Raw genomic sequence first — 26,821 nt, 5'->3', positions numbered from 1 at the left:
TGCCCATTTTTACCTATGTTATTTGTCTTTTTATTGCTGAATTATGAATGATTTTACATGTAATGCCCCCAATTTCGAATCCGAGAGACCACCAAGGAGCCAATACCGATGCAAACGCAGGAGGGTTTATTTGCAAGCTCGAGCTTGGGCCCAAGTATACCCGACACAGCGGAGCAGGGACTTGGACCCTAGGTTAAGACGCATAGCAGTTTTATAGAGGCCAGTGGCCAATGAGATTGTAACACACCCAGAAAGTTGCATAGTCATGTCAGTCCACACGCAGGTGGCCAATTGCATTACAATTTACCCTATAGTAACTGTTTGAACTAGCTTATCACTCTGGTCAGAATTGGGGCACAAGTTTGGCGGGCAAAAGGTGGGGTTTGCATTCTTTGGCGGTCAGGGGTTCCGCATTCCTATATGAGCCGGTTTCCAGTAAGGGTGTGCTCAGCGGCTTGACTAGAGTGGGGGAGTGTCTTAAGCAATAAGCAGGTCATGTGGGGGTTATACATGAGATGGTGGGTGTAGCACAAAATGGAGTTAGTCTTGCTCTGCTTGTCCAGGGGTTGGGGATTTTTGTTAAATTCCTTGGATCCCACATACACATTTTGGATTAAGTCCCATTATAATATACACACTATTTTTACCTCATTGTATAAGTTGTCTTTCCACTTTCTTGATGTCCATTGAAGTACAAAAGTTTAAAATTTTTTATGTACTCCAATTTATCTATTTTTGTTGTTATTTTTGTTTATGCTGTAGGTGTCATATCTAAGAAACCATTTCTTAATCCTAGGTCACAATGATTTATACCTCTGATTTTATCCATAGTATTAACATTTTAGGTCTTACATTTGGATCTTTGATCCCTTCCAAGTTAATTTTTGTATATTCTGTGAGGTAGGGGTCCAACTTTACTCTTGTGCATGTGGATGTACAGCATCATTTGCTGAAGAGATTTTTTTTTTTTCATTGAATTGTTTTGGCATCCTTGTTGAAAATCAATTGGCCATAAATGTAAGGGTGTATTTCTGGATTCTCATTCTGTTTCATTCATATATGTCTATCTTTCCTAAGTACCGGTGTCTTTAGTTTGTAGAGGTTTAGAAAGGGAGAAGAGTGAGTTCTCCAACTTTATTTTGTTCCAAGATTGTTTTGCATACTTTGGGTGCCTTGAGTTTCCACATAAATTTTAGGGTCACTTCATCAGTTTCTACAAAAAAAAAAGCTACCTGTGATTCTGATAGAGATTAATTGATTATGTAGGTCACATTAGGGAACATTGCTATCTTAATAATATCAAGACTTCTAATCACAAGGATCTACAAAATTTCATTCCTTTAGATGTTCTTTAATTTCTTTCAATAATATTTTCTGTTTCAGAATTTTGTGCATCTTTTAAAGTTTATTCCTAAATATTTCATTTTTTGATGTTATTGTATATATAATTTTTTTTGGAACAATTCACTGCAAGTTTATAGAAATATAATTGATTTCATTTCATTTATTGTAAATACTGCAAGTTTATGGAACTCATTTTTTAATTCTAATAATGTTTTAGTGGAGCCCTTAGGGTTGCTATAGAAGATTATGCCATCTCCAAATAGAAAAAGTTCTATTTTTCTTTCTAATTTAGTTGATTTTATCCCATTTTCTTCCTTCATTGATCTGACAAGAGCTTTTAAGACAATGTTGAACACAGACACACCTTGTTTTATTGCATTTCATTTCACTATGCTTTGCACTATTTCATTTTTTACAAATTGAATGTTTGTGGCAACACTGCATCCAGCAAGTCTATCAACACCATTTTTCCAACTGCATTTGCTCACCTCATGTCTCTGTCGCATTTTGGTAATTCTCACAATATTTTAAACTTTTTAATTATTACTATCTTTATTATGGTGATCTACGATTGGTGATCTTTGATGTTACTATTGTAATTGTTTTGGGGTGAAACAAACATTAACTGAGTAATGTTTTTTTTGTGTTCTGACTACTCCACCAACAGGCCACCCCCCTCCTTTTCTTTCCTCTCCATTGGTCTCCCTATTCTGTGAGGCATAACAATATTGAAATTAGGACAACTAATAACCCCACAATGACCTCTAAGTGTTCAGGTGAAAGGAAGTGTCACACATCTCTCACTTTAAATTAAGAGCTATAAATGATTAAACTTAGTGCAGAAGCAATGTTGAAAGCTGAGGTAGGCCAAAAGCTAGGCCTCTTAAACCAAACTGCCAAGCTGTGAGTGCAAAGGAAAGGTTCTTGAAGGAAATAAAAGCCCTACTCCAGTGAACATAAGAATAAGAAAGTAGAACAGACTTATTGCTGAAATGGAGAAAATTTGAGTGGTCTGGATTGAAGATCAAACCAGCCACAATATGCCCTTAAGCCAAAGGCTAATCCAGAGCAAGGTCCTAACTCCCTTCAATTCTACGATGGCTGAGAGAGGTGAAGAAGATGCAGAAGACAAGTTTGAAGCTACAAAAATTGGTTTATGAGGTCTAAGGAAAGATGCTGTCTTCATAACTTGAAAGTGCAAGATGAAGTAAGTGCTGATGTCGAAGCTGCAGCAAGTTATCCAGAAGGTCTAGCTAAGAGCATTAATGAACATGACTACACCAAACAACAGATTTTCAGTGTAGATGAAGCAGCCTTCTATTGGAAGAAGATGCCACCTAGGACTTTGTTAGCTAGAGAGGAAAACTCAATACCTGTCTTCAAAGCTTTAAAAGACAGGATGACTCTCTCATTAGGGGCTAATGCAGCTGGTGACCTTAAGTTGAAGCCAGTGCTCATAGACGATTCTGAAAATCCTAGGGCCCTTAAGAATTATGTTAAATCTACTCTGCCTGTGCTCTGTAAACGGAAGAATCAAGCCTGGAAGACAGCACATCTGCTTACAACATATTTTGCTGAATCTTTTATGCCCACTCTTGAGATCTACAACTTAGAAATAAATATTCCTTCCAAAATATTACTGCTCATTGACAGTGCACCGCAAACCCAAGATCTCTGATGAAGATGTAAAATGAGATTAATGTCATTTTCATGCCTGCTACCACAACGTTCATTCTGCAGCCCATGGAACAAGGAGTAATTTTGACTTTAAAGTCTTAATATTTAAGAAATGCATTTTGTAAAGCTATAGCTGTCACAGACAGTGATACTTCTGGTGGTCTGGGCAAAGTAAACAAAACCTTCTGGGAAGGATTCACCATTCTAGATGCCATTAAGAACATTTGTGATTTATGGGAAGAAGTCAAAATATCAGTATCAACAAGAGTTTGGAAGAAGTTGATTCCAACCCTCATGGATGACTGTGAGGGGTTCAAGACTTCAGTGAAGAAAATTACTGCAGATGTGAAAATAACAAGAGAACTAGAATTAGAAGTGAAACCTGAAGATATGAATTGCTGCAATCCCATGAAAAACCTGAACAGATTAAGAGTTGCTTTTTATGGATGAACAGAGAAAGTGATTTCTTGAGGGGCACCTGGGTGGCTCAGTCAGTTGGGCCTCTGACTTTGGCTCAGGTCATGGTCTCGCCATTTGTGAGTTTGAGTCCTGCGTCTGGCTCTGTGCTGACAGCTCAGAGCCTGGAGCCTGCTTCAGATTCTGTGTCTCCCCCTCTCTCTGCCTATCTCCTGCTCGTGCTCTGTCTCTCTCCTCTCTCAAAAGTAAATAAACGTTAAAAAAAAAAGTGTCTTCATGAGGTCCCAATAGTTCATTTTTGCTTTTAATTCCCTTGCCTTCAGGGATATGTCAAGTAAGAAATTGCTATGGCTGAGGTCAGAGAGGTCTTTTCCTGTTTTCTCCTCTAGGGTTTTGATGGTTTCGTCTCACATTCAGGTCCTTTTCAGTTTATTTTGAGTTTATTTTTGTGAATGGTGTGAGAAAGTGGTCTAGTTTCAACCTTCTGCATGTTGCTGTCCAGTTCTCCCAGCACCATTTGTTAAAGAGACTGTCTTTTTTCCATTGGATGTTCTTTCCTGCTTTGTCAAAGATGAGTTGGCCATACGTTTGTGGGTCTAGTTCTGGGGTTTCTATTCTAGTCCATTGGTCTATGTGTCTGTTTTTGTGCCAATACCATGCTGTCTTGATGATGACAGCTTTGTAGAAGAGGCTAAAGTCTGGGATTGTGATGCCTCCTGCTTTGGTCTTCTTCTTCAAAATTACTTTGGCTATTCAGGGCCTTTTGTGGTTCCATATGAATTTTAGGATTGCTTGTTCTATGACCCAGCAGTAGCACTGCTAGGAATTTACCCAAGAGATACAGGAGTACTGATGCATAGGGGCACTTGTACCCCATTGTTTATAGCAGAACTCTCAACAATAGCCAAATTATGGAAAGAGCCTAAATGTCCATCAACTGATGAATGGATAAGAAATTGTGGTTTATATACACAATGAAGTACTATGTGGCAATGAGAAAGAATGAAATATGACCCATTGTAGCATCGTGGACGGAACTGGAGAGTGTGATGCTAAGTGAAATAAGCCATACAGAGAAAGACAGATACCATATGTTTTCACTCTTATGTGGCTCCTGAGAAACTTAACAGGAACCCGTGAGGGAGGGGAAAGAAAAAAAAAAAAGAGAGGTTAGAGTGGGAGAGAGCCAAAGCATAAGAGACTTTTTTAACGTCTATTTATTTTTGAGACAGAGACAGAGCATGAATGGGGGAGGGTCAGAGAGAGGGAGACACAGAATCTGAAACAGGCTTCAGGCTCTGAGCTGTCAGCACAGAGCCCGACATGGGGCTTGAACTCACAGACCGCGAGATCATGACCTGAGCCGAAGTCGGCCGCTTAACCGACTGAGCCACCCAGGCGCCCCCATAAGAGACTCTTAAAAACTGAGAACAAACTGAGGGCTGATGAGGGGTGGGAGGGAGGGGAGGGTGGGTGATGGGTATTGAAGAGGGCATCTTTTGGGATGAGCACTGGGTGTTGTATGGAAACCAATTTGACAATAAATTTCATATATTTAAAAAAAAAGTGGTTTCTTGAAGATCCCTTGAAATGGGATCTACTCCTGGTGAAGATGGTGTAAATATTGTTGAAACAAATATGAAGAATTTAAAATATTACATAAGCTGGACACAGCAGCAGAGGGTTGAATAGATTGACTCTAATTTTGAAAAAAAAAAAAAAATTCTACCGTGGGTAAAAGCCTGTCAAAAAGCATCGCATACTGCAGAGAAATTCTGCCTTCATGAAAGGAAGAGTCAATTGATGAAGCAAACTTTATTTTTGCCTTATTTTAGAAATTGTCACAGCCAGCCATCCCAACCTTCAGCAAGCACCACCCTGATTAGTCAGCAGCCGTTAATATCGAGGCAAGACCCTCCACCAGCAAAAAGATCAGGACTCACTAGAAAGCTCAGATAACTAGCATTTTTTAGCAATGAAGTATTTTTATTTTATCCATATCCTCTCTAGCGTTTGTTATCTTTTATCTGTTTTTTTTTTTAATCTTTTTTTCAACGTTTATTTATTTTTGGGACAGAGAGAGACAGAGCATGAACGGGGGAGGGGCAGAGAGAGAGGGAGACACAGAATCAGAAACAGGCTCCAGGCTCTGAGCCATCAGCCCAGAGCCTGACGCGGGGCTCGAACTCACGGACTGCGAGATCGTGACCTGGCTGAAGTCGGACGCTTAACCGACTGCGCCACCCAGGCGCCCCATCTTTTATCTGTTAATAGCTATTCTAACAGGTGTGAGGTGGTATCTCATTTTGGTTTTGATTTGCATTTCCCTGTTGATGAGTAATGTTGAGCAGCTTTATGTGTACCTTTTGATCATTTGTATTTCTTCTTTGGAAAAAATTCCCCTGCTCTTTTTTTAATGAATTTTTTTTCCTGCTGTTGAGTTATATGAATTTGTTATATACTTTGTTTGTTAACCTTTATCAGATGTGTGATTTTTAAATATTTTCTATTTTCTAACGTTGGATAGATTGCCTTTCCATTTTGTTGGTTTCCATTTTTGTTGTGCTGAACAGAAGCTTTTTAGTTTCATGTACTCCCACTTGTTGATTTTTCCTTTGCTTTTGGTGTCAAATCCAAAAAATCATTTCTAATACCAGTGTCAAGAATCTTAACCCCTTGCTTTCTTTTAGGATTTTATGGTTTCAGGCTTTACTTTCAAGTCTTTCATTCGTTTTGAGTTGATTTTGTGTATGGTGTAAGACAATGATCCAATCTCATTCCTTTGCATGGACTTTGGGTATTATGGGCATTTAACAATATTAGTTCATCTGATCCAAGAATATTTCCATTTATTCGTCTCCTTCAATCTTTTCATTGATGTTTAATAGTTTTCAGTGTAAAGGTTTTTCACCTCCTCAGTTAAATTTATCCCCAAGTATTTTATTGTTCTTGATGCCATTGTAAATGAGATTGCTTTCTTAATTTCTTTTTCAGATAGCTCTTTGTTAGTATATAGAAACAGAACTGATTTCTGGGGTACCTGGGTGGCTCAGTCAGTTGAACGTCTGACTCTTGGTTTTGGCTCAGGTCATGATCTTGTGGTTCATGAGTTCTAGCCCCACATAGGGGTCTTCACTGACAGTGTGGAGTCTGCTTGGGATTCTCTGTCTCCTTCTTTCTCTGCCCCTACCCCGCTCATGTGCGCACGCTCTCTCTCGCTCTCTCAAAATAAACAAATAATAAAAAAAAAGAACTGATTTCTGTATGTTGATTTTATGTCCTGCAACTTTACTGAATTTGTTGATTAGTTCTAACAGTTTTTTATAGAAATCTGTAAAGTTTTCTGTATATAAGATTATGTCATCTACAGAGAAAGTTTTACTTGTTTCTTTCCAACATAAATGCCTTTTATTTTTTTCTTGCCTAACTGCTGTAGTTATTATTTCAAGTACTATGTTGAATGGTACTGGTGAAACTGGGCTCTATTGTCTTATTCCTTCCTGATCTTAGAGGAAAACCTTTCAACTGGTCACTGTTGAGTCTGATATTAGCTGTGGGCTTGTCATATATGGTTTTTAAGATGTTGAGATAAATTCCATCCATACCCATAGTTGAGAGTTTTTATCACAAAAGTATGTCAGATTTTGTCAAATGCTTTTTCTGTATCTGTTGAAATGATCATATGATTTTTCTTTTTTATTTTTACTAAGGTGGTATATCACATTTATTGATTTGCACATGTTGGAACAGCCTTTCATCTCTGGGATGAATTCCATTTGATCATAGGATGATTATTTTAATATGTTGTTTAATTTGGTTTGCTAATATTTTGTTGAGGATTTTTTGTACCTATATTCAGCAGGGATATTGACTTCTAATTTTCTTTGTCTGTAGTGTCCCTGGTCTGGTTTTGGTATCAGCATAATGCTGGCCTTATGAGTTTGGGAGTGTTCCTTGCTCTTCAATTTTTTGGAAGTTTGAGAAGAATTGTCACTAACTTTTTAAATGTTTGGCAGAATTTACCAATGAAACCATCTGACTCTGAGCTTTTCATTGTTGGAATGTGTTTGATTACTGATTCAGTCTCCTTTCTAGAAATTGGCTAATTCAAAGTTTCTATTTCTTTATGATTCAGTCTTGGTAGGTTGCATGTTTCTAGGAATTTATCCATTTTAGGTTATCTAACTGATGGCATATCATTGTTCATGGTACTCTCTAATGATTCTCTGTATTTTTGTGGTATCAGTTGCAATGTCTCCTTCATTTCTGATCTGATTTATTTGTTTTCACTTTTTTTTTCCTTAAAAGTTTGTCAATTTTGCTTATCTTTTCAAAACCCCAGTTCAATTTTGCTGATATTTTCTATTGGTTTTCTGGCCTCTATTTCACTTATTTCTCTCTGATCTTTGTTATTTTTTTCCTTCTAACTTTAGGCTTAGTTTGTTCTTTTTTTTTTTTTTTTAGTTCCTTTATGTGTATAGTGGGGATGTTTATTTGAGATTTTTCTTTTTTTCCTCATGTAGTTGTTTCTTGCTATAAACTTCTTCTTAGAACTGCTTTTGCAGTTTACAATTTCATTTGTTTTAAGATATCATTTGAACCCTCTTGATTTTTTTGACCCTTTGGTTAAATAATAGTATTTTGCTTAATATTCACATATTTGTAAAATTTCTAGGTTTTCTCCTATTATTGATTTCTATTTTCATACTATTGTCATTAGAAAAGATATTTGGTATAGTTTCAATCTTCCTAAATTTGCCAAGAATTGTTTGTGGCCTGACATAGGATCCATCTTGGAGAATGTTCCCTGTATACTTGCAAAGAACATGTATTCTACTGCTGTTGGATGGAATGTTATGTATATTTTTTAGATCCATTTGATTATAGTTCAAGTTCAGTGTTTCTTTTTTGATTTTATAACTGGATGACCTAGCCAATGGTGAAAATGGAGTAGTGAAGTCTCCTATTATTATTGCATATATTCCTTCTGATTTGTTTGATTTGTTTGATATATTTACCTGTTCTGATGTTGGGTTCATATATAATTGTTTTATCCTCTTCATGAATTGAACTCTTTATCATTCATTATATAATTACCACCTGTCTCTTGTTACGGGATAAGTCTATTTTGTCTGATATAAATATTGCTATCTCTGTTCTCTTGGTTTCCATTTGCACGGAATATCTTTTACCATCCCTTCACTCTGAGTCTCAGCATGTCTTTAAAGTGAGTCTTGGGGTGCCTGGGTGGCTCAGTTGGTTGAGTGACAACTTCAGTTCAGGTCATGATCTCACGGTTTGTGAGTTAGAGCCCCATGTCGGGCTTTGTGCTGACAGCTCAGAACCTGGAGCCTGCTGTGGATTCTGTGTCTCCTTCTGTTTCTGCCCCTCCCCCACACCTGCTCTGTCTCTCTCTGTCTCAGAAATAAATAAACATTAAAAAAAATTTTTTTAAGTGAGTCTCTTATTGGCAGCATATAGCTGAGTTTTGTTTTTGTCCTTTCAGCCACTTGATGCTTTTTGATTGGTCACTTTAAACGTTTACATTTATACTATTGATGGATAAGGAATTTCTAATACCATCTTATTGTTTTCTGGCTATTTTATACTTCTCCTCTTGCTGTCATCCTTTGTGAATTGATGATGTTCCATAGTGCTTTGCTTTGATTCCCTTTTCTTTATCGTTTGTGTATGTCGTGTAGGTGTTTGCTTTGTTGTTACCATGAGGCTTACATAAAACATCTTATAGATATACCAGTCCATTTAAAACTGATAACAACTTAACTTCAGTTGCATACAAAAATTCTACCCTTTTATTCCTCTCCCTCACATTTTATGTTTTTGACGTCGTAATATACCTCTTTTTATATTGTGTATTCATTAACAAATTAGTTATTTTTAATCCTCTTGTCTTAACTTTTATACTGGAGTTAAGTGATTAACACAGTATCATATTATAGTATTAGAGTATTGTGAATTTGATTATATACTTACCTTTACCAGTATGTTTTATATTTTCATAATTTTTCATGTTGCTAGTGTTCTTTCATTTCGGTTGGAAGAACTCCTTTCAGTTATTTCCCCTTCATTTCTGAAGGACACCTTTTTCAAGTAAAGTATTCCTGCTTGGCAATATTTTTCTTTCTGCATTTTGAACATATCATCACACTCTATCCTGGGTTGCAAAGTTTCTGCTGAAAAGCTGTTGATAGACTTATGGTGGGGGTGGGGGATTCCCTTATGTATGAGATTTTTTTCTCTTGCTATTTTTATAATTATCTTTCAAAAAATAGACAGCTTTTATGGTAGTGTGTCTTGGAGAAAATATTTGGAATTGGAATTTGGGGGGAACCTATGAGCTTTATGAACCTGGATGTCCAAATCTGTCCTCAGATTTGAGAAGTTCTTGGCCATTATTACTTTAAATAAGGAGTATGTCCTCTTCTTCCTTTCTTATATTTCTGGGACTCCAGCAATATTTGGATTGTACCTTTTAATGGTTTCATATAGTTCACATAATCTTTTTTCATTCTTTTTTCTTTGTTCCCTTCTGACTGGATCATTTCAAATGACTTGTTTGCCACCACAGATTCTTTCTTCTGCTTGATCAAGTTCTCTATTGATGCTTTGTATTGCATCTTTCATTCCATTCACTGGAATGGATTCTTCAGCCCCTCGTTTCTGTTTGGGTCTTTTGTATGTTTCTATCTTTCTGTGAAACTTCTCATTTGTTCATGAATTGTTTTGCTAATTTCATTGAATCATCTTTGTGTGTTTTCTTGTGGTTCACTGAGCTTCCTTAAAGCAACTCTGTTGAATCTTCATTAGGCAAAAAACAGATCTCCGTTTTTGAGCGTTTGGTTATTGGAAAATTGTTGTGTTCCTTTGGTGCTCTCATGTTTTCTTGATTTTTATGTTTCATGAAGTTTTGCACTGCTGTCTTTACATTGAAGAAACAATCAACTCTGTAGTCTTTATTGCCTGGCTTTTGGAAGAAATACATTCTGTCAGCCCAACTCGGGCAAAGCCAGGCCAGGTGCTGAGAGCCTCCTGTTTGCTTTCCCTAGGACAGAGCTGAATGCTCAAGTCTGTGCAATTTTTTTCCCGTTCTGCATAGTTGGGCCTGCAGAACCAGCCATCTGTTGGGCGTATGAACAGAGAGATGGCCATGGGGAGGGAATATGTATTTGTGAGGCACACAGAGTGTTACGGGTGCCTATAAGCCAGATCTGCAGGGGAGGCATCCCCAGCGGCTTATGGATGGTCTACAGATGGAGTCTGTGACAGAGCTGGTAGGATCCATGTCCTTTGATGCCCTCCCAGAGCCCTAGATGCATTCTCTGAGCTGCGTCCTCATCGTTCCATTCAGTATTCAGGGTAGAGTGAGAAAGAAGTGGGTCTCTTCTTCACATCTGGGGAAACTGGGTACTCGCCCACATATTCAACTTCCCTCCATGCAGAGATCATGAACCAAAAAGGTCTCTTGGCAATGAGCTCTGCTGCCTTGGGGGAAGGGGAAGGGTGATGTGGATAAAGTGAAGCTATTGTTCTTACCCTTTCCAGTGTGTTTAATCTCTGATTTTTTTTTCTCCAGAAGTATGCTGGAATATCTCTACTGGACCCCTGGACTTCACAAAGGTACTCTCATATATAGGGGACTGTCAAAACCAGTCTTCTTTGGGGAATGTGGTAGAAAACTCTGGTTTTGTCACTGAATAATATTATTCTCCCTCATCACAGTTTTACAGACAAAAAATAGGAGCCTTAAAAAGTTTTGTTGTCATTAAGATTTATAAATAGAGGAGCTAGAAAGAGAACCCAGGTATCCAGAAGACAAATAGCAGGAGTCATTGAGATGGATCAAGGAATGGAGTGGGTAGTATGGATGGAGAGAATGCATCAGGGCAGAAAAGAGCTGGCTCATGGAGAATCAGTTATATTTTATATATGTGGCTATTTGGAAGTCAGAAATAAAAGATTTGTTACTCAGGAGCTATGATGTTTATTTTCCTGTTCTCTAGATAGAAATATAAATGTCTGCTTCCTTCTTTGGATACTGAGCACCTCAGTGGGATCTCAGAGATTTGTCCTAAGCCCAGGAACCCAGGCATCCTCTCCAAAAAGGCAGCCATATTTTCCCTTATATCAGAATAGCAGCAGTAAAGCCTCCGCAAATTTATAGATCCCTTTTCCTAAAGACTACAGTTTCCTAATATGTTATAACACCTCTATTAGGCCACAAAGAGGACCATAGACATAACAAGAGGGCAGAAGTCATTTATGGTGACTGAGAACTGGAAACTCCATGTGAAATTGCTACCTGGGAGGTGAATTAGAAGAGGCTTGATCCTCTGTGTGGCCCCCACATCCACAGTCTCTCAAAATTGTTGTGAGGAAGAGATAGGATGCCCGAGCAGTCACAACAAATAAACCTTCCATTCAGAACTTTGAAGCTAATTAGTTCTATGAATGCTTAGATGTGTACAGGATATAAAGCTGATAGTTCTCCCACACTGCTGGTCCCCACAGTCCCAATATTGGTTTATTTTTTGCACCTTGTGCAAGGGGATGCTGTTGAGAAGTCCCCCTTAATAAGCCTCCATCCTGATTAGCACACTGAAAATCTCTCCATTTTCTGGGTCAGGAAGGTGCCAACGAATATCCCAGAACTATATCCTGTTGGCCCTAGTAACCTGAGTCATAGGTTGCAAAAAACTGAAACAAATAAATGATTAAAACAAATATAGAGACATTATGTCTGACTTAAATTCTAGTATATCCAGTTTTGAAAGAGACATGTTACCTCTTCACAAACCCCTTTATCCAGAGTTGCCCTCTTAATATCCTTCTTTTCCGGTCATTGAAAACAACAAGCCATGTTTCCTACTTATATAAAATTATCATGTATATAGAAACCTCAAAAACCAAACTTGCTAAAGGGCTATCTTCATACCATGGGCTGTATCTTAACCATCTTAAAAACATTAGAATCTCAGTTTTCTTACCTATAAAATATACTTTCGGGTTTCATCTAGTTATACAATTCTACAGGTGTGCATATACTCTGAAATACTGCTTTTTGAACACTAAAGGAAATTCAGTTATTCCTGTGTTGGTATGTAGAAATCAACCTGAATTAAAAATATGAGTTCACGGGTGCCTAGGTGGCTCAGTCACTTAAGCCTCTGACTTCGCTCAGGTGATGATCTCACAGTTTGTGAGTTTGAGCCCCGTGTCGGGCTCTGTGCTGACAGCTCAGAGCCTGGAGCCTGCTTCGGATTCTGTGTCTCCCTCTCTCTGTTCCTCCCCTGCTCACTCTCTGCCTCTCTCTCTCTCTCTCTCTCTCTCTCAAAATTAAAAACTAAAAAAAACAAAAAAACTTTTAATAAAATTATGAGTTCACAATTTTAGATAAAACTTTAAGGCAAGTAAAATTGAGAAAACAAAAATACGAAAATGAAACTACGGCGTGTGTAAGATGTTCAGTAAGTATACACATATATATAATTATCATTTGAATCAAATTATCAAAACCTAAACTTATGTCACAAATATAAATTGTAGTATAGGAGAGCACTTATTTCCTCAATTTGGGAGACACTAGTATATCCAATACCAAGACTGAGTAACATTACTTTTTTTAATTGTCTCAGAGCATTTTCTGCATCATCTGAAATTCACAAGAAATGCTTACAGTGTAACATCATTCTGAGTTGAGAATCAACGGTGCATTAACAATAAACAGTAGTAATAGTAAAACATGCTTATTTAATCCTGACAAAAACCTTAAAAAGAAGTAATTATTAGCCTAATTATAGAAATAAAGAAGTCAGAGTTTAGAGAGGTTTCATTAAGGTTTTTTCCAAAATCACACAGCTAGAAAATTCAGGAGCTGAAGTCAAATCCTGATCGTATTTTGATTTGATAAGCAAACTGCTATAGTTTTACCTATGTCTTACATCTCCTCATATGACTGAATTTAATTATCTACCAGTAACACTGAATTCCATAGGGCTACACGTGTTGCAGCAAATACTCGGCGCCCAGAAGAGACAAATGACAAGCACTTGGGGAATCAGAAAAGACTTTATTTTGCACCGGTGCCGGCCCAGCGGAGTGACCTCCAAAGGCTGAGCATCTGGCTCGGGTTTTACTGATCTTTGATAATATGTGCTTCCGGGTTGGGCAGACTAGTATCGTGGAGCTTCTGGTTCCTGGCTGCTGGCTGATGCAAGAGGCAAGCAAGATTGCAGAACCCAAAAGCATGCAAGGGGAGTAGCCGGCCTCGGATGTCTGGCTGCCCCTTTTTATTTGCGTTTACCAGCTTTCCTCCTCACAGAAGTCAATTATTCAGGAGACTTCTGTTAATAGATTGGTTTGATGAATTCTCTAAATATCAACTCCCATAAAACTGAAGAGGCATGGAGGTAAATCTGGCATGATTTAACTGAAAATTAGATCAGTTCCACCCTTCACAGATAGAGATTTGTGACCTATACAATAAAACAGAAGAGTGCCAAAAATCAAGTATGAAAAAAAAAAATAGGCCACTCATTAAATTACCTTTCATGGACCTTTGTTACTTTAAGCCGGAATCTTGACCTGAGGGGTATCACCTGGGAACACTGTCTGATCTTTTGGCAAAATTCCAGAAGACTTTGTTCCATAACTTGACCACAAGAGAAGACCAGTTCATTTTATGTCTTTGGACATTATATAATTAACAAAGCGTGATAAGAGTCAACTCTTTCTCTTAAGGGTATGGTTGCTTTAATTATATGCATCAACCTTTTCAGCAGGATAAGAAAATGTAATAAAATCAGCTATCAGTTTAAATCTGTTTCTATTGCTGGGAACATCCAGTTTTCTTACTTCAAATCCCATTTCTTGCCTACAGTCATAAAAAAAAAAAACATGATAAATACTATTCACAAATATGCCAGGTATGGCAAAACTAGAGAGTCAATACCCCGCATATGAATACATATTGCTACTTTTACAACAGCTGGCAGAGCATTTTTTTCCATGTGATCCTGTTAATGTGAAACAAATTTAAATGAACAAGTTCATTTATAAAATACAGGCTCATTATTGTTTCAGTTGACCTTCTTCTTCCTTAAGTTATTGTCTACTGTGCAACTAACATTTATTAAAATTTCAACATCAGATAGCTTAAAAAACTTCATAATTACACTTTCTCAAAAAGAATGCCACTTAAAATTTATTTTTAATGTATATTTATTTTTGAGAGAGAGACTGAGACAGAGCACAAGCAGGGGAGGGAGAGAGGGGAACACAGAATTGGAGGCAGGCTCCAGGCTCCAAGCTGTCAGCACAGAGCCACATGTGGGGTTCAAACTCACTGGGGAACTGCCAGATCATAACTTGAGCTGAAGTCAGACACTTAACTGACACCCCATCTAGTAAAAATAATGTTTTAAGAAATTACAAAAAAGAATACAAATAAAATTTTCTCTTTCTGTATCCAAGAAAAAGAAAAGGAGAAAAAGAGAAAGAAGAAGAAACAACGAAAAACAAAACAAAACAATTTAAACAAAAGCAAAAAAAGCAAAAAAAACCCTAAACCCAAGGAGATGAACCACCAAACACAATAATGAAACCCGAATAAAGTTACATCCAGTTTCCGCTGGCATTCAAACTATAAAGCACTCTATATTCCATACACTAAGCAGGTGAAGAGACTTGCGGTGGTCTTCTAGGGTGCTTGGAGGGCCCAGTTGGGCGGGGTGTGGTCTAAGGGCTCCATTCTCCACTAGGTGGCACTGCTGAGCTTACCGGGTGGTTAGATGTGTCGCACACACGCATCTGTACGCATGTGCAGGAGAGGTGAAAATGGTGTCACCCAGCTTCCTGGTTTCTGCCGCAGTAACTCTGAGCTCTCATTGACCCGCAATCAAGCACCCATCATTTGCCTCGGGCTTCTGTCCACTCTCCTCTTCTCCATTGTCCAGTCCAAGGCATCAGCCTGCCAGGTGGCACTCCCTCCTGAATTTTATCTCAGATGGAGCTATGTTTCCAAACCCCTTGCTTCTGAGAGTCCTGCGGTTCCAACCCTCTGGGGAAAGGTCTCACTGAGTAATGGCTGGGTGCTGACCAGCCCCAGAAAACTACTTCCTGCGATTGCACGGAGGCAAATTTTAGAGATTACGGTGAATCATAACACAGAGCAGGCGCCAGGTTTCACTGCATTCTGGCATCTTTGCTCCAATACCAGCAAACGTGGCTGTACCCCCCCCCCCCCCAACCGGCTCTGCCCTGACCTTTGCCTATGGGGAGGCCATACGGCCTCTACCAAATGCCCTCCAAGCAGGGGAACCGCTTCTCCCCATGTGGCCCCCCCAGACCCCTGGGACCTCACTGCCTGCTCCTGGGGATTTGCCCTTCCTCCCCACCAGAGCACCGCCAGGTATTGAGCTCCATAATTTCTGACTCTGCGCTCCCCTGTTTATAGAGTCCTAATGGTATTGAAACCCTGTCCTTTCTTCTTGGCAGTGGTTTTGGAGAACACATTTCTTGTTCAGTCCCTTGTGTGTGTGTTTCCATTCTTTTTCTTTCTCTCTAGCTACTTTCCAGCGAAGTGCTTTTCCTGTATTCTCCCAACGTGCTGCACTCTACCCCCACCCCTTTCTCTGTCCTCTCTCTACAAAAACAGCTCCCTACCCTCCATGGCTTCTCTCTCCCACAGTTCACCTCTCTTTGCCGCATACCTACCACATCCTGTGGCTCAAGTAATGCAGATTGTTGTATTAATCCTCAAATCCCTAGGTGTGCAACACTTTTTGCTGCTGATCCAGCTGTATTTCAGGGATGAGAGAAAGATGAGAACTTCCATGCTGCTCTGCCATATTGGCCCCTCCCCCCCAAATTTGACAAACTTCTAAAGTTTTATTTTGACATCCATGTTTCTTGTTACTGTGATTTAAATTGCTTGCTTCCAAAACAAAACAAATAAAAAAAAATCTAAAATAGATAATAGATACCTGGTAATACTAGAGACTAATTCATTTTAACAAGACATTGAATGTCCTGCTGTGGCATGCTCTTCCCCATTGCCTGCTGTATGGTCCATGGTTAAAAGGCAGATATTAAAAGGCAGGGACCAAATAAAAATAATATTCAAGAGAAAATACACTGTCAAGCAAATTTGAAAGTAATTTTTGATATGAAAATATTGAGCAATTTTTCACCCATATATGGGTTAGTAGAATAGGAGAAGCCAATAAACAGATAAAAAATATCCATGCAAATGATTCTGGTAAAGGTAAGCATTACCAGCCAGGAAAAAGATAACAATATATTGTATTTTTAATTTTTTTAATTATTATTTACTTGTTGAGAGAGAGAGAGAGAGAGCGGGGGAGGGGTAGAGAGAGAGGAAGACACAGAATCCAAAGCAGGCTCCAGGCTCCCAGCTGTCAGCCCAGAGCCCAATGCAGAGCTGGAACCTATCAACCATGAGGTCATGACCTAAGCCAAAGTCAGTTGCTCAACTGACTGAGCTACCCGGGTGCCCCAAAAGTTAACAATTTATTGCTATTAGAGTGCTTATTTATGTAAAATATAATTAGACATCTCTCACTCTATACTTAAAATCAGTTCCAAGTGGATTAATGACCTATGAAAAACAAACCTGCAAAACAAAAGCAAACACCTCAAAAATGCAGACCATGAAAAAGAATTGATAAATATGGCTATTCAAATTTCTGCACATACACAAAAAGACATCATAAATAACCTTAAATAAAAGCCCCAATCTGGGAGAAGATATTTGCAATGCATATAGCTTATAATAGATTGGTAACTGAAGGGGCCCCTGGATGGCTCAGTTAGTTAAACTTCTGACTTCAGCTCAGGTCATGATCTCATGGTTCCTGAGTTCGAGCCGGTGTCGGGCTCTGTGCTGACAGTTCAGAGCCTGGAGCCTGCTTCACATTCTGTGTCTCCCTCTCTCTCTCTCTCTCTCTCTCTCTCTGCCCCTCCCCTGCTCACACTGTCTCTCTCTCTCTCTCTCAAAAATAAACATTAAAAAAAAAGTAGATTGTTAACTGAAAAATAACTCCAAATCAATAAGAAAAAAGATAAGCAAACCAACAGAAACAAAACGCTCAAGTATGTAAAAAGATAATATTACAGAAAATATGAACATTCAACAAACAAATGAAAATACGTTTGGGGCGCCTGGGTGGCTCAGTCGGTTAAATGTCCGACTTCAGCTCAGGTCATGAACTCACGGTTTGTGAGTTCGAGCACTGCGTTGGCCTCTGTGCAAACAGCTCCGAGCGTGGAGCCTGCTTCGGATTCTGTGCCCCTCCCCCACTTGTGCTCTGTCTCTCAAAAATAAATAAATATTAAAAAAAAATTTTAAAGTATGTCCAACCTCACTAGAAATATCTTAAATGCAAATTAAAACGATGAGATTCCTTATTAAAAAGATCAGTTGAGGGGGGCGCCTGGGTGGCTCAGTCGGTTAAGCGGCCAACTTCGGCTCAGGTCATGATCTCACGGTCTGTGAGTTCGAGTCCCGCGTCGGGCTCTGTCTCCCTCTCTCTCTGCCCCTTCCCTGCTCTTGCTGTGTCTCTCTCTGTCTCAAAAATTTAATAAAAAAAAAATCAGTTGAGAAAAACCAACAATATCAAGATGTGGTGGGTATGTAATGCAATAGCACTGCTCATACAATACTGATAAAACAGTAAATTGGTATGACTGACTGGAGAGCAATGTTACAATATCTCATGATAATGAAAACGCTCATACTTTTAATGTTTATTTATTTTTGAGACAGAGACAGGATGTGAGTGGGTTAGGGGCAGAGAGAGGGAGACACAGAATCCGAAACAGGCTCCAGGCTCTGAGCTGTCAGCACAGAGCCCGACGCGGGGCTGGAATCCACAAGCTGTGAGATCATGACCTGAGCTGAAGTCGGACACTCAACCGACTGAGCCACCCAGGTTCCCCAACGCTCATACTTTTAGAACTACTAATTACTATTATTAGGAATAGCCCCAGAGAACCTCTTCCATATGTATACAAGGAAATATGCACATACATAAATATTCTGTAAGATTGATTGTAGAGAAAGTTAGTGTATTAGGATTCTCCAGAGAAATAGAATAAAGGAGAGGAAGGGTGGAAGGGGAGGATGAGAGAGTGGGGGGAAAAAAAAGGGGATTTTAAGGAACTTGGTTCACATGATTACAGAAGCTGACAAGTCCAAAATCTGTAGGGTAGTCTGACAGATTGGAGACCCAGGAAGATATGATACTGCAGTCTGAGTCTGAAAGTGCTATGTTGTCATAATTCTCTTTTCTTTGAGAGAGGGTTGATCATTTTTAATTAAGGCCATCAACTGACTGGATGTGACCCACCAATATTATGAAGGGTAATTGGCTTTAGTCAAAGTCTGCTGATTTAAATGTTAATCTCACCTAAAAAATACCATCACAGAATCATGTAGAATAATGTTTGATCAAATAGCTGAGTACCTAGGCCTAGCCAAGTTAACATAATGTCAACTATCATAGTTAGCAACAACCAAAATGCCCGTCCAGAACAGAATAGGTAAATACATGGTATTATATTCATAAAATAGAGTTACTCTATAAAACCAAAAGAATGTGCAAACCAGAGCTACAAATATCAACATTGGCAAGGTATGAAAGAAAATAGTAATGAAAAATAATTTCAGTTGCAGAAGGTATATATAGTATGCCATTTATATGCTCTTAAGACACATGAAAAGTAATATTCTATGTTCCATACACACACACACACACACACACACACACACACACACACACAAAATGGGAATAATAATGGCCCCACAGAAATGTCTATATTTTAAACCCAATGTTATGTTACACAGCAAGGGTGAATTAAGTTGCAGATAGAATTAAAGTTGCTAATCAAGTAACCTTAAAATAGGGACATTATCCCTGATTATCCAGGATGGTACAGTGTAATCCCCAGGGTCCTTTAAATTTGGGAGAGCAAAGCAGAATTGGAGTCAGAGATAGAAATATTGTAATGGAAGCATTTGCTGGTTTTAGATGGAAAGAAGTTCTCAGTCAAGGAATCTCGGTAGTCTGTGAAGATGGAAAAGGCAAGGAGGATTCTACTCTAGTGCCTCCAGAAAGAAGGAAGCTCTTTCAGTATCAGTCTTGATTTTGATCTGGTATATTAGTCTGTTTAGGATACTATAACAAAATATCACAGACTAGAAGTCTTAAACACAGAAATGTATTTTCTCATAGTCCTCAAGACTGGAAGTTCAAGATCCAACATGCCAACATGCCAACATGATTGGTTTCAGTTGGGAGCTCTCTTTCCGACTTGTAGATGTCCCCTTTTGCATATGTCCTCACAAGGCCTTCCCTTGGTGCGCGTGCATGAGAAGACACTAATCCAATCAGATCAGCATCCTTTATGCTCATTTAACCTTAATTACTTCCTTAGAATAATTTATATTGGTGTTAGGGTTTCAACATGATTTTTGTGGAAACACAAACATTCAATTGATGCCTACTAAGACTCATTTCAGACTTTTGACCTCCAGAACTATAAGATAGCAAATTTGTATTGTTTAAAGCCCTTGAGGTTTTTTTCAGTGGTTTGTTGTAGCAGTAACAGTAGACTAATATCGGTTTGGGATCTGGAAGTGGGGTGCTACTGCCACAAATACCTAAAAATGTAGAAGTAGTTTTAGGATTTGGAAATGAGTAGAAGCTGGAAGAATTTTGAGGAGTGTGAGAAAAAGCCAAAATTGCCTTAAGTAGATTGTTCCCAGAAATTTGGATATAAGGGACTCCACTGTCAGTACTCAGAAGGAAGTGAGGAACATGGTAGAGAAAATATGTACTATTTTAGAGGACATCTCCATAATCATGAACAGACTGATGGTAGAAATATGGATTTAAAGGCGGCAAAGTGGAGGGTTCAAATGAAAACAAACAATGCAAACTAGAGGGAAGGGGATATTTGTTGTATTATGTCAGAAAGCTTAGCTGAACTGTATCCTACAGTAACTGTACAGTTACTATCTTTTTTTAATTTTTGAGAGAGAAAGAGAGACACAGAGCATGAGCAGAGGGGCAGAGAGAAAGGGAGAGAATCCCAAGTAGGCTCCACACTGAATGGAGCTCAAAGTGGAGCTTGGTCCTATCACCTTGGGATCATGACTTGAGCCAAAATCAAGAGTCTGACCCTCGACCGACTGAGCCACCCAGGTACCCCAGTATAAATTACTATCTTACTTTTTTAAAATTAGTTAAGTATCTCACAGGGAGTTACTTTGAGACAGTGTAATACAGTATAATACAGCAGCATAGGAATACCACAAGTTTTTACCACTGATTTTAGCAGCCGTTCATGTTTTCTTGCGGGAATCTAATTATTATGATGAGAACTGGCAAATGGTGATTTTCTAATTCCATTATTTCTTCTACATTTTTTTTTAAGTTGGCTTCGCAAAAACCAACTTTCCTTCCTTCTTTCTCTCTTCCATTCCTTTCTTTTCTTTTTTGGAGCAGAAAAGTTCTTGGGGAGCCTTGAATCATATTTAAAAAATGCCTTCTTACTCTAGCTACTGGATTAAATGGTGATTATTGTTTTCATTGTCATAGAATAATTAAAGGGAGTCAAGATAAACACACTAATGAACTTGAATTATGAGGACATTCCTTATTCTGCTTCTAACTGGAATCATTAGGTATCTCTACTTGTTCATTATCTTTTGACCAAAAGTTGCTATCAGCCCTCCTCCCCAACACCCTATCACCCATCAACTCCCCTCCCATAAACACACCCAGACACAACAGCTCTGAGATTTCTAGCCAGTCCTGAGCTCTCTGGGAATGCCTGTAGTGCCTGATAGCTAGCTTGGCAAGCCCTCCCCTTCTGGACCTGGCACAAATAATGCCACTAGGAAACAGCCAGGCAAATCCCCTCTTTTTACCTGGGATGCTGTGTGTACCAATTCTAAACTGTACGTGAGCGTTTCGGTTACCTCTCATTGTTGGGATCCGACATGGGGGAATTCTTTGGACTATAATGAAAGGGGGTCTAGCTCCCCAGTCATCCCAATATTTTCAACACTAGGAGCTAGTGGTGTTGTTAGGGTTCTACTGAAGATGAACAGGAATCCTTCCCCTAAGTCCTTATTTTCCTAAACACACTTTTCCTTTGCAGCAGCTAAATTGTGGGTTGGACATCTCCTCTCACTCAATCCAGGCTTTCTTACAAAACACAGTATGAAAATTCCTTTGTTTCGGACAGGTAGAAACCTTAGTTTATAGCCCTGGTATGAATTTATGCTTTTGCTCCTTTTAAAGGAGAATTTGTAAGGGTAGAGGTGGTAAACGTGTAAGGTTCAGAATACCATCGAAATTGATTGTTCAGTTTGTTGAAAAACAAAAATCAAATATGCAAAGAAATATATCAATAATTTTTAATTCAGTTGTTTTGATTGTTCATGTAAATAACAGACAGTTACTGCAGTTTCTACTCAGATGGAATATATACGTTCCATTTAATAACTGAGTGCTCTCCTAACTATCATGCTCTGTGAAAGACAGAATGAATACAGGAGCTAAACATTCCACGTGTAAATAATTACTTCAAAAATTATAACAATCCTCCAGTTCTATAATGAATTTTTAAATGTGTCCTTCTTTAGGACATGTCTTTTTCAGAAAATCATAAAAAAATCAGTAATTTATATTCTTATCAATAATGAAAATTTTTTTATAGTAGCAGCTTAGCTTACAAAAGAAGTTTAATATACTGTGACTTGCTGAACAAAAGACAAATACACATTTTATTTTTCTTTGGTAATATGAATATTAAGTGTTAGTTTAACATAATTGTAAAGGAAACAAATTATATTCATTTTTAACTTGTTTGAACATACATTATTTGGAAAATAACAGGATTGTTATGTGTGAAATAAATTGGAACCATATTTAATAAAATGCACATTTATATTTTAAAATTAATAAGGACTTAATTTGGTGTAAAATTTGAAAATAGATTGTAGTTCAGAACAATTTGCCACAGGAAGTTTCATGATTAAATGTAAAAAATTAACATGTCCTTTCTCTAAAATACACAAGGAAAAAGAAAATGTATAAAACAAAACAAAATGCATAAAAACATTTATAGGTAAGTGATATAGAAAATAAACTCTATAATTTGAAAAGTCATCGCATATACCAGGCATCACAGTAGAATTCACAAATGCTAGAAGTCATTTCAATAAAGAAAACCAATTAGTTTTTCCTTGACAAAGTCCCAGTAAGTACACAGACTTCACACTTTCCGAGGCTTTCATTGATCCCCTACCACACTCCTTCTTTTTATTCTGTGTTTCCACTCCTTTCAAAAAACATGAAATCCTAGATAAAAACAAGAATACAGAAATGAATTTTCAGCAACAAAGCACAGATCATAAATGTTAAGGGGTCTGATGAAACATAACATATCTGCTTAAGAGAAAAATTGACCAAATAAGCAGATCTGGGAAAAGTTGATAGCTTTAGCCTTCCATTTTAACAGCAATTAAATCCTGTAATTCTATTCACTTATTGATTACCTGCATGCATTTACATTTAAAAAAAATTTTTTTTAATGTTTATTTTTGAGACACAGAGAGACAGAGTGCAAGTGGGGGAGGGGCAGAGAGAGATAGAGACACAGAATCTGAAATAGGCTCCAGGCTCTGAGCTGCCAGCACAGAACCGGACGCAGGGCTCGAACCCACAAACCGTGAGATCATGACCCGAGCCAAAGGAGGATGCTCAACCGACTAAACCACCCAGGCGCCTTGCTCTGCATTCATTTAATTAATCCTCTGGTAATTTCTTTAAATTTCACTTTTTCGGGGCGCCTGGGTGGCGCAGTCAGTTAAGCGTCCGACTTCAGCCAGGTCACGATCTTGCGGTCCGTGAGTTCGAGCCCCGCGTCAGGCTCTGGGCTGATGGCTCAGAGCCTGGAGCCTGTTTCCAATTCTGTGTCTCCCTCTCTCTCTGCCCCTCCCCCGTTCATGCTCTGTCTCTCTCTGTCCCAAAAATAAGTAAACGTTGAAAAAAAAATTAAAAAATAAATAAATAAATAAATAAATTTCACTTTTTCACATGCCACTTAGAATATTCCTCTTTCAATCTTTCTTCCTTTCTCCTTCTCTAGTAATACAACTTTTGTTGAGACCAGAATACACTATACACATTTCAGATTTTTTTTAGAATGACAGCCATCTTAGAGGTAGCAGGCATCTTAAGAGTTTTTGGGCCCAGTTTTATGATTTCTCCCGCAAACTGGTCCACCACGGTTTCTCCCAACTATCTCCCTACATCAGTGTCTAACCAGACCCACTTCCCTATGATTTTCATCAAGTCCTATGGATTTTCTCTCGTGTCTATCATTTTCCCTTATCTGTTCACAAAGAAAAAATTGAATTCTTATCACCATTCACCTGCAGTTGCACTATTGCAATTTTACCTCTCGTCAATTCACTTCTCATCTAGGCACCAGGATTTATCTTCCTAATAAAATAACGATTTTATTTATACCTAGTTTAAAACCAACCAAATAATTGTCAGTATCTTCCCAACAAGAAGTGGTCCAATATTTAGAAGTCCTTTAGAAGAGGCCCAATCTACCCCATAGTCATTTTCTGATAACCCCACCACAAATCCCAATCCCATTTCTCACCTATCCAAACACCCTGGACTAACCTCTCTTCCCTTCGCACACCAGATCTTTAGTGATGGTATATTTACCTTTGGTCAAACGGTTCCCTATGGTTAAGTTTTGATTTTACTTTTCATGTGAAATAAACAGTGAAAACACAATTTTTAAACAGAACTGTGGTTCTATTTTTAATTTATACAGAAAATATTGAGTCTATCCCCAATGAGATAGAATAGCAAAATAAAATCCCAAAGGCCACTCATCCAGCTTTAATAATTAGTTAACATAACCTATCTTGGTTCAGTAATTACTCCATCCCCTAGATCCCCCTGCCCTCACTGTCTTTATTTAAAAGTAAATCTTTGATATCATACACACTTCAGTGTGAACCTGTAAAAATTTGGACTCTTGTTTTTATATAAGCCCAATATCATTAGGATATCTTGAAAAAAACAATAATCCATTAAAATATCATCAAATAGCCAATGTTCAGATTTCTCTTAAGTCCTTCTATGTGTTTTTTCAAATGGTTTTTTCAAATGGTTTGTTCAAATCAGTATCTAAATATGAGCTTTAAATTACATTGAGTTGATGTCTCTTAAGTCTCTCTCTTATTATGTTATTTTTATCTTTTTATTTTCCCAACATTTATTTGTTGAAATAACTGGATCCTTTTTCTGTATATTCTCTCACTTTCCACTTTTTGGGGATTGCATCCCCAATGTCAGTGTTTAAGATGCTCATCTAGTGGCTCTAAATCTTTCTTGCATATTGGAATCACCTAAATCTAAACAGATTGCAGGCCTGATCCCACTTCCCGAGATTTTGATTTCCTATCTGGATGTAGTCTTGACCTCGGGAGTTTGGAAGCTATTCAGGTGTTTCTATTATGCAGCTAGGGTTGGAAACTATTGTGAGCCCTTGAACTTGGCTGCATATGGAGTCACCTGGGGAGCTGTACAAACTTCTAATTCTGAGCTTCTAATTTAGTTAAATTGGGGTATGGCCTGATACTTGTTTTTTGTTTGTTTGTTTTGTTTTTTGTCTTTTTTTTTAAGTTTCCTAGCTGATTTGATGTGAAGGTAAGTTTGGAATCACTGCTCTGTCCCACATAATTCCTCTCAAATGGCAGTTCCATCTAATGGCTTGACTAGTTATTTACTTTTATTGCAGTTTCACTCCTGTAGTAGATGATTTAATCAATCAGGAGGAAATCTTGTTTTCCTGAGTCTATTCCATGTAAGCCCAGATTCAAGCCAAGTTTCTTTTCCAATGCACTGATTTCAACTTTTAAATAAAAATTCCAAAGACCGAGGCCCTTCCTTATCACATGAGGTCCGTTTGTTATCATATGAAATTGCATAGACTCTCTAGAGAAACTAGTTACCTGTGAACCCAGAGTACCAGGAGAAAATGAAATTTAAGGGCTTGAATTAAATGGTGCCTCTTTGAATAAAGCCTATAAATTTAACAAGGTCATTTAAAAATGTACAGTTTACTAAACCATTTCAGAATGGTACTAGAGAAACCACCTAAACCCAAGATTATTACGGATAGACTCACAATGAGGAAACATGCACCAAGCATTACAGCTTTCATTTTCACATCAAGGTCTAAAGGGAACTGGATACCAAAGTTATCAGCATCTGTAAATGCCTCTCTCACAAAACCAGTCCACTGCTTGGAAATCTTGCCAACTATAGTTTCTTCATCAAGAGATTTAATCTAAAATGGGAAAAAAAAAAGATTCTTAAAGAATTCTAGAAAAATGAAAACAAACTACCGTAAAAGTTGAAATAAAATGAAATACTCTATTAAAATTTTGTACCATACTTAACTATGAACATTGTATCACTCATTACATATATATGGATTCCTGTATCTACTTTTACATGCATGAAAAACACCTTTGCTGTAGAGAACTTACATGAAAGTAGTTCTGCTTAAATATTTAACATTTCCTATTCTACATTATGATAGGTAGCAATAAATGAATTGATCTAAAACAAAATTTAGGCAGGAAAAGACACAAATATAAAACGTTTCTTAGATGAAATTTCTAGAAGCCATCAGGAAGGTACTAAACTAATCCCCCATGTTACTTTTGTTGTAAGAGAAGCACAGAGAGTTTACATAGGCTGAGCATTTAAATGTGAGGGAGGGTTCATTGCCACCATCAGCAGGAAAATGTGAAATGCATAGATCCTGGAAAAGAGGACTGGCAGTTTTGAGTAAAGGAAAAGTTAAGTAACCAATAAGTAACTTGATGGGATGCCCCGGGCCAAGGGATAGGTTAAGACTGGACAGTGGGGTGGATGGACAGTGAACAACAAGAAGAATACAAGATAAAAAGAGCTCTGAAGTAAAGTTTTTCCAATTTTACAATTCTGCCTGAGGAAAGCCCAGGGCCATCGTAAAGAGTTGAACAGATCGTAGCTGGATAAATGGACCTCACCAAGTTGGCATGTGGGCGGATGAACAGAGCCCACACTCACCATGGCGTGTACATGGAGAGTTCTGTGAAACCAGAGGGGGAAATGTCCTTTTCAAATATGCACAAGGAACCATAAGTGCTAGCAACACCCACTGAAGCTCTAGTTCAGGTTGAGAACAGGAAAACAAATGTAGGGAAACTAAAAACAGTTGACTCATTTTATTTTGGTGTGGGTAGATGGGTTCT

At 38.1% G+C, this 26,821-nt stretch overlaps 2 protein-coding genes and 1 long non-coding RNA gene across 5 annotated transcripts in view; 1 reads left to right on the top strand and 2 right to left on the bottom strand.

Annotated features, from left to right (window-relative positions):
* LOC101086249 (phospholipid scramblase 2-like) overlaps window positions 1-11,866 on the bottom strand; it is a 31,920-nt gene extending 20,054 nt beyond the window's left edge. Inside the window, exon 1 of the mRNA XM_023260479.2 lies at window positions 11,759-11,866. The gene's annotated coding sequence lies outside the window, so the exon portion shown is untranslated. The remainder of the gene's footprint in view (window positions 1-11,758) is intronic.
* LOC123380103 overlaps window positions 1-26,821 on the top strand; it is an 80,661-nt gene that overhangs the window by 42,673 nt on the left and 11,167 nt on the right. For both annotated transcript variants that reach the window (XR_006585423.1, XR_006585422.1), the window contains exon 3: window positions 11,033-11,076. This is a non-coding gene — a long non-coding RNA (uncharacterized LOC123380103). The remainder of the gene's footprint in view (window positions 1-11,032; window positions 11,077-26,821) is intronic.
* The window catches only part of LOC101085233 (phospholipid scramblase 1), a 31,262-nt gene continuing 26,328 nt past the window's right edge, over window positions 21,888-26,821 (bottom strand). For both annotated transcript variants that reach the window (XM_045037468.1, XM_045037469.1), the window contains 2 exons: window positions 25,705-25,866; window positions 21,888-22,847 (listed from right to left, as the gene is read on the bottom strand). In XM_045037468.1, the coding sequence (XP_044893403.1) occupies window positions 22,809-22,847; window positions 25,705-25,866 (201 nt within the window). In that variant the 3' untranslated portion in view covers window positions 21,888-22,808. The remainder of the gene's footprint in view (window positions 22,848-25,704; window positions 25,867-26,821) is intronic.

This window comes from Felis catus, chromosome C2 (assembly GCF_018350175.1).
Source record: "Felis catus isolate Fca126 chromosome C2, F.catus_Fca126_mat1.0, whole genome shotgun sequence".
NCBI lineage: Eukaryota > Metazoa > Chordata > Mammalia > Carnivora > Felidae > Felis > Felis catus.
The sequence above is the reverse complement of the archived record's forward strand: the minus strand, read 5'-3'. Positions and strand labels throughout refer to the sequence as shown.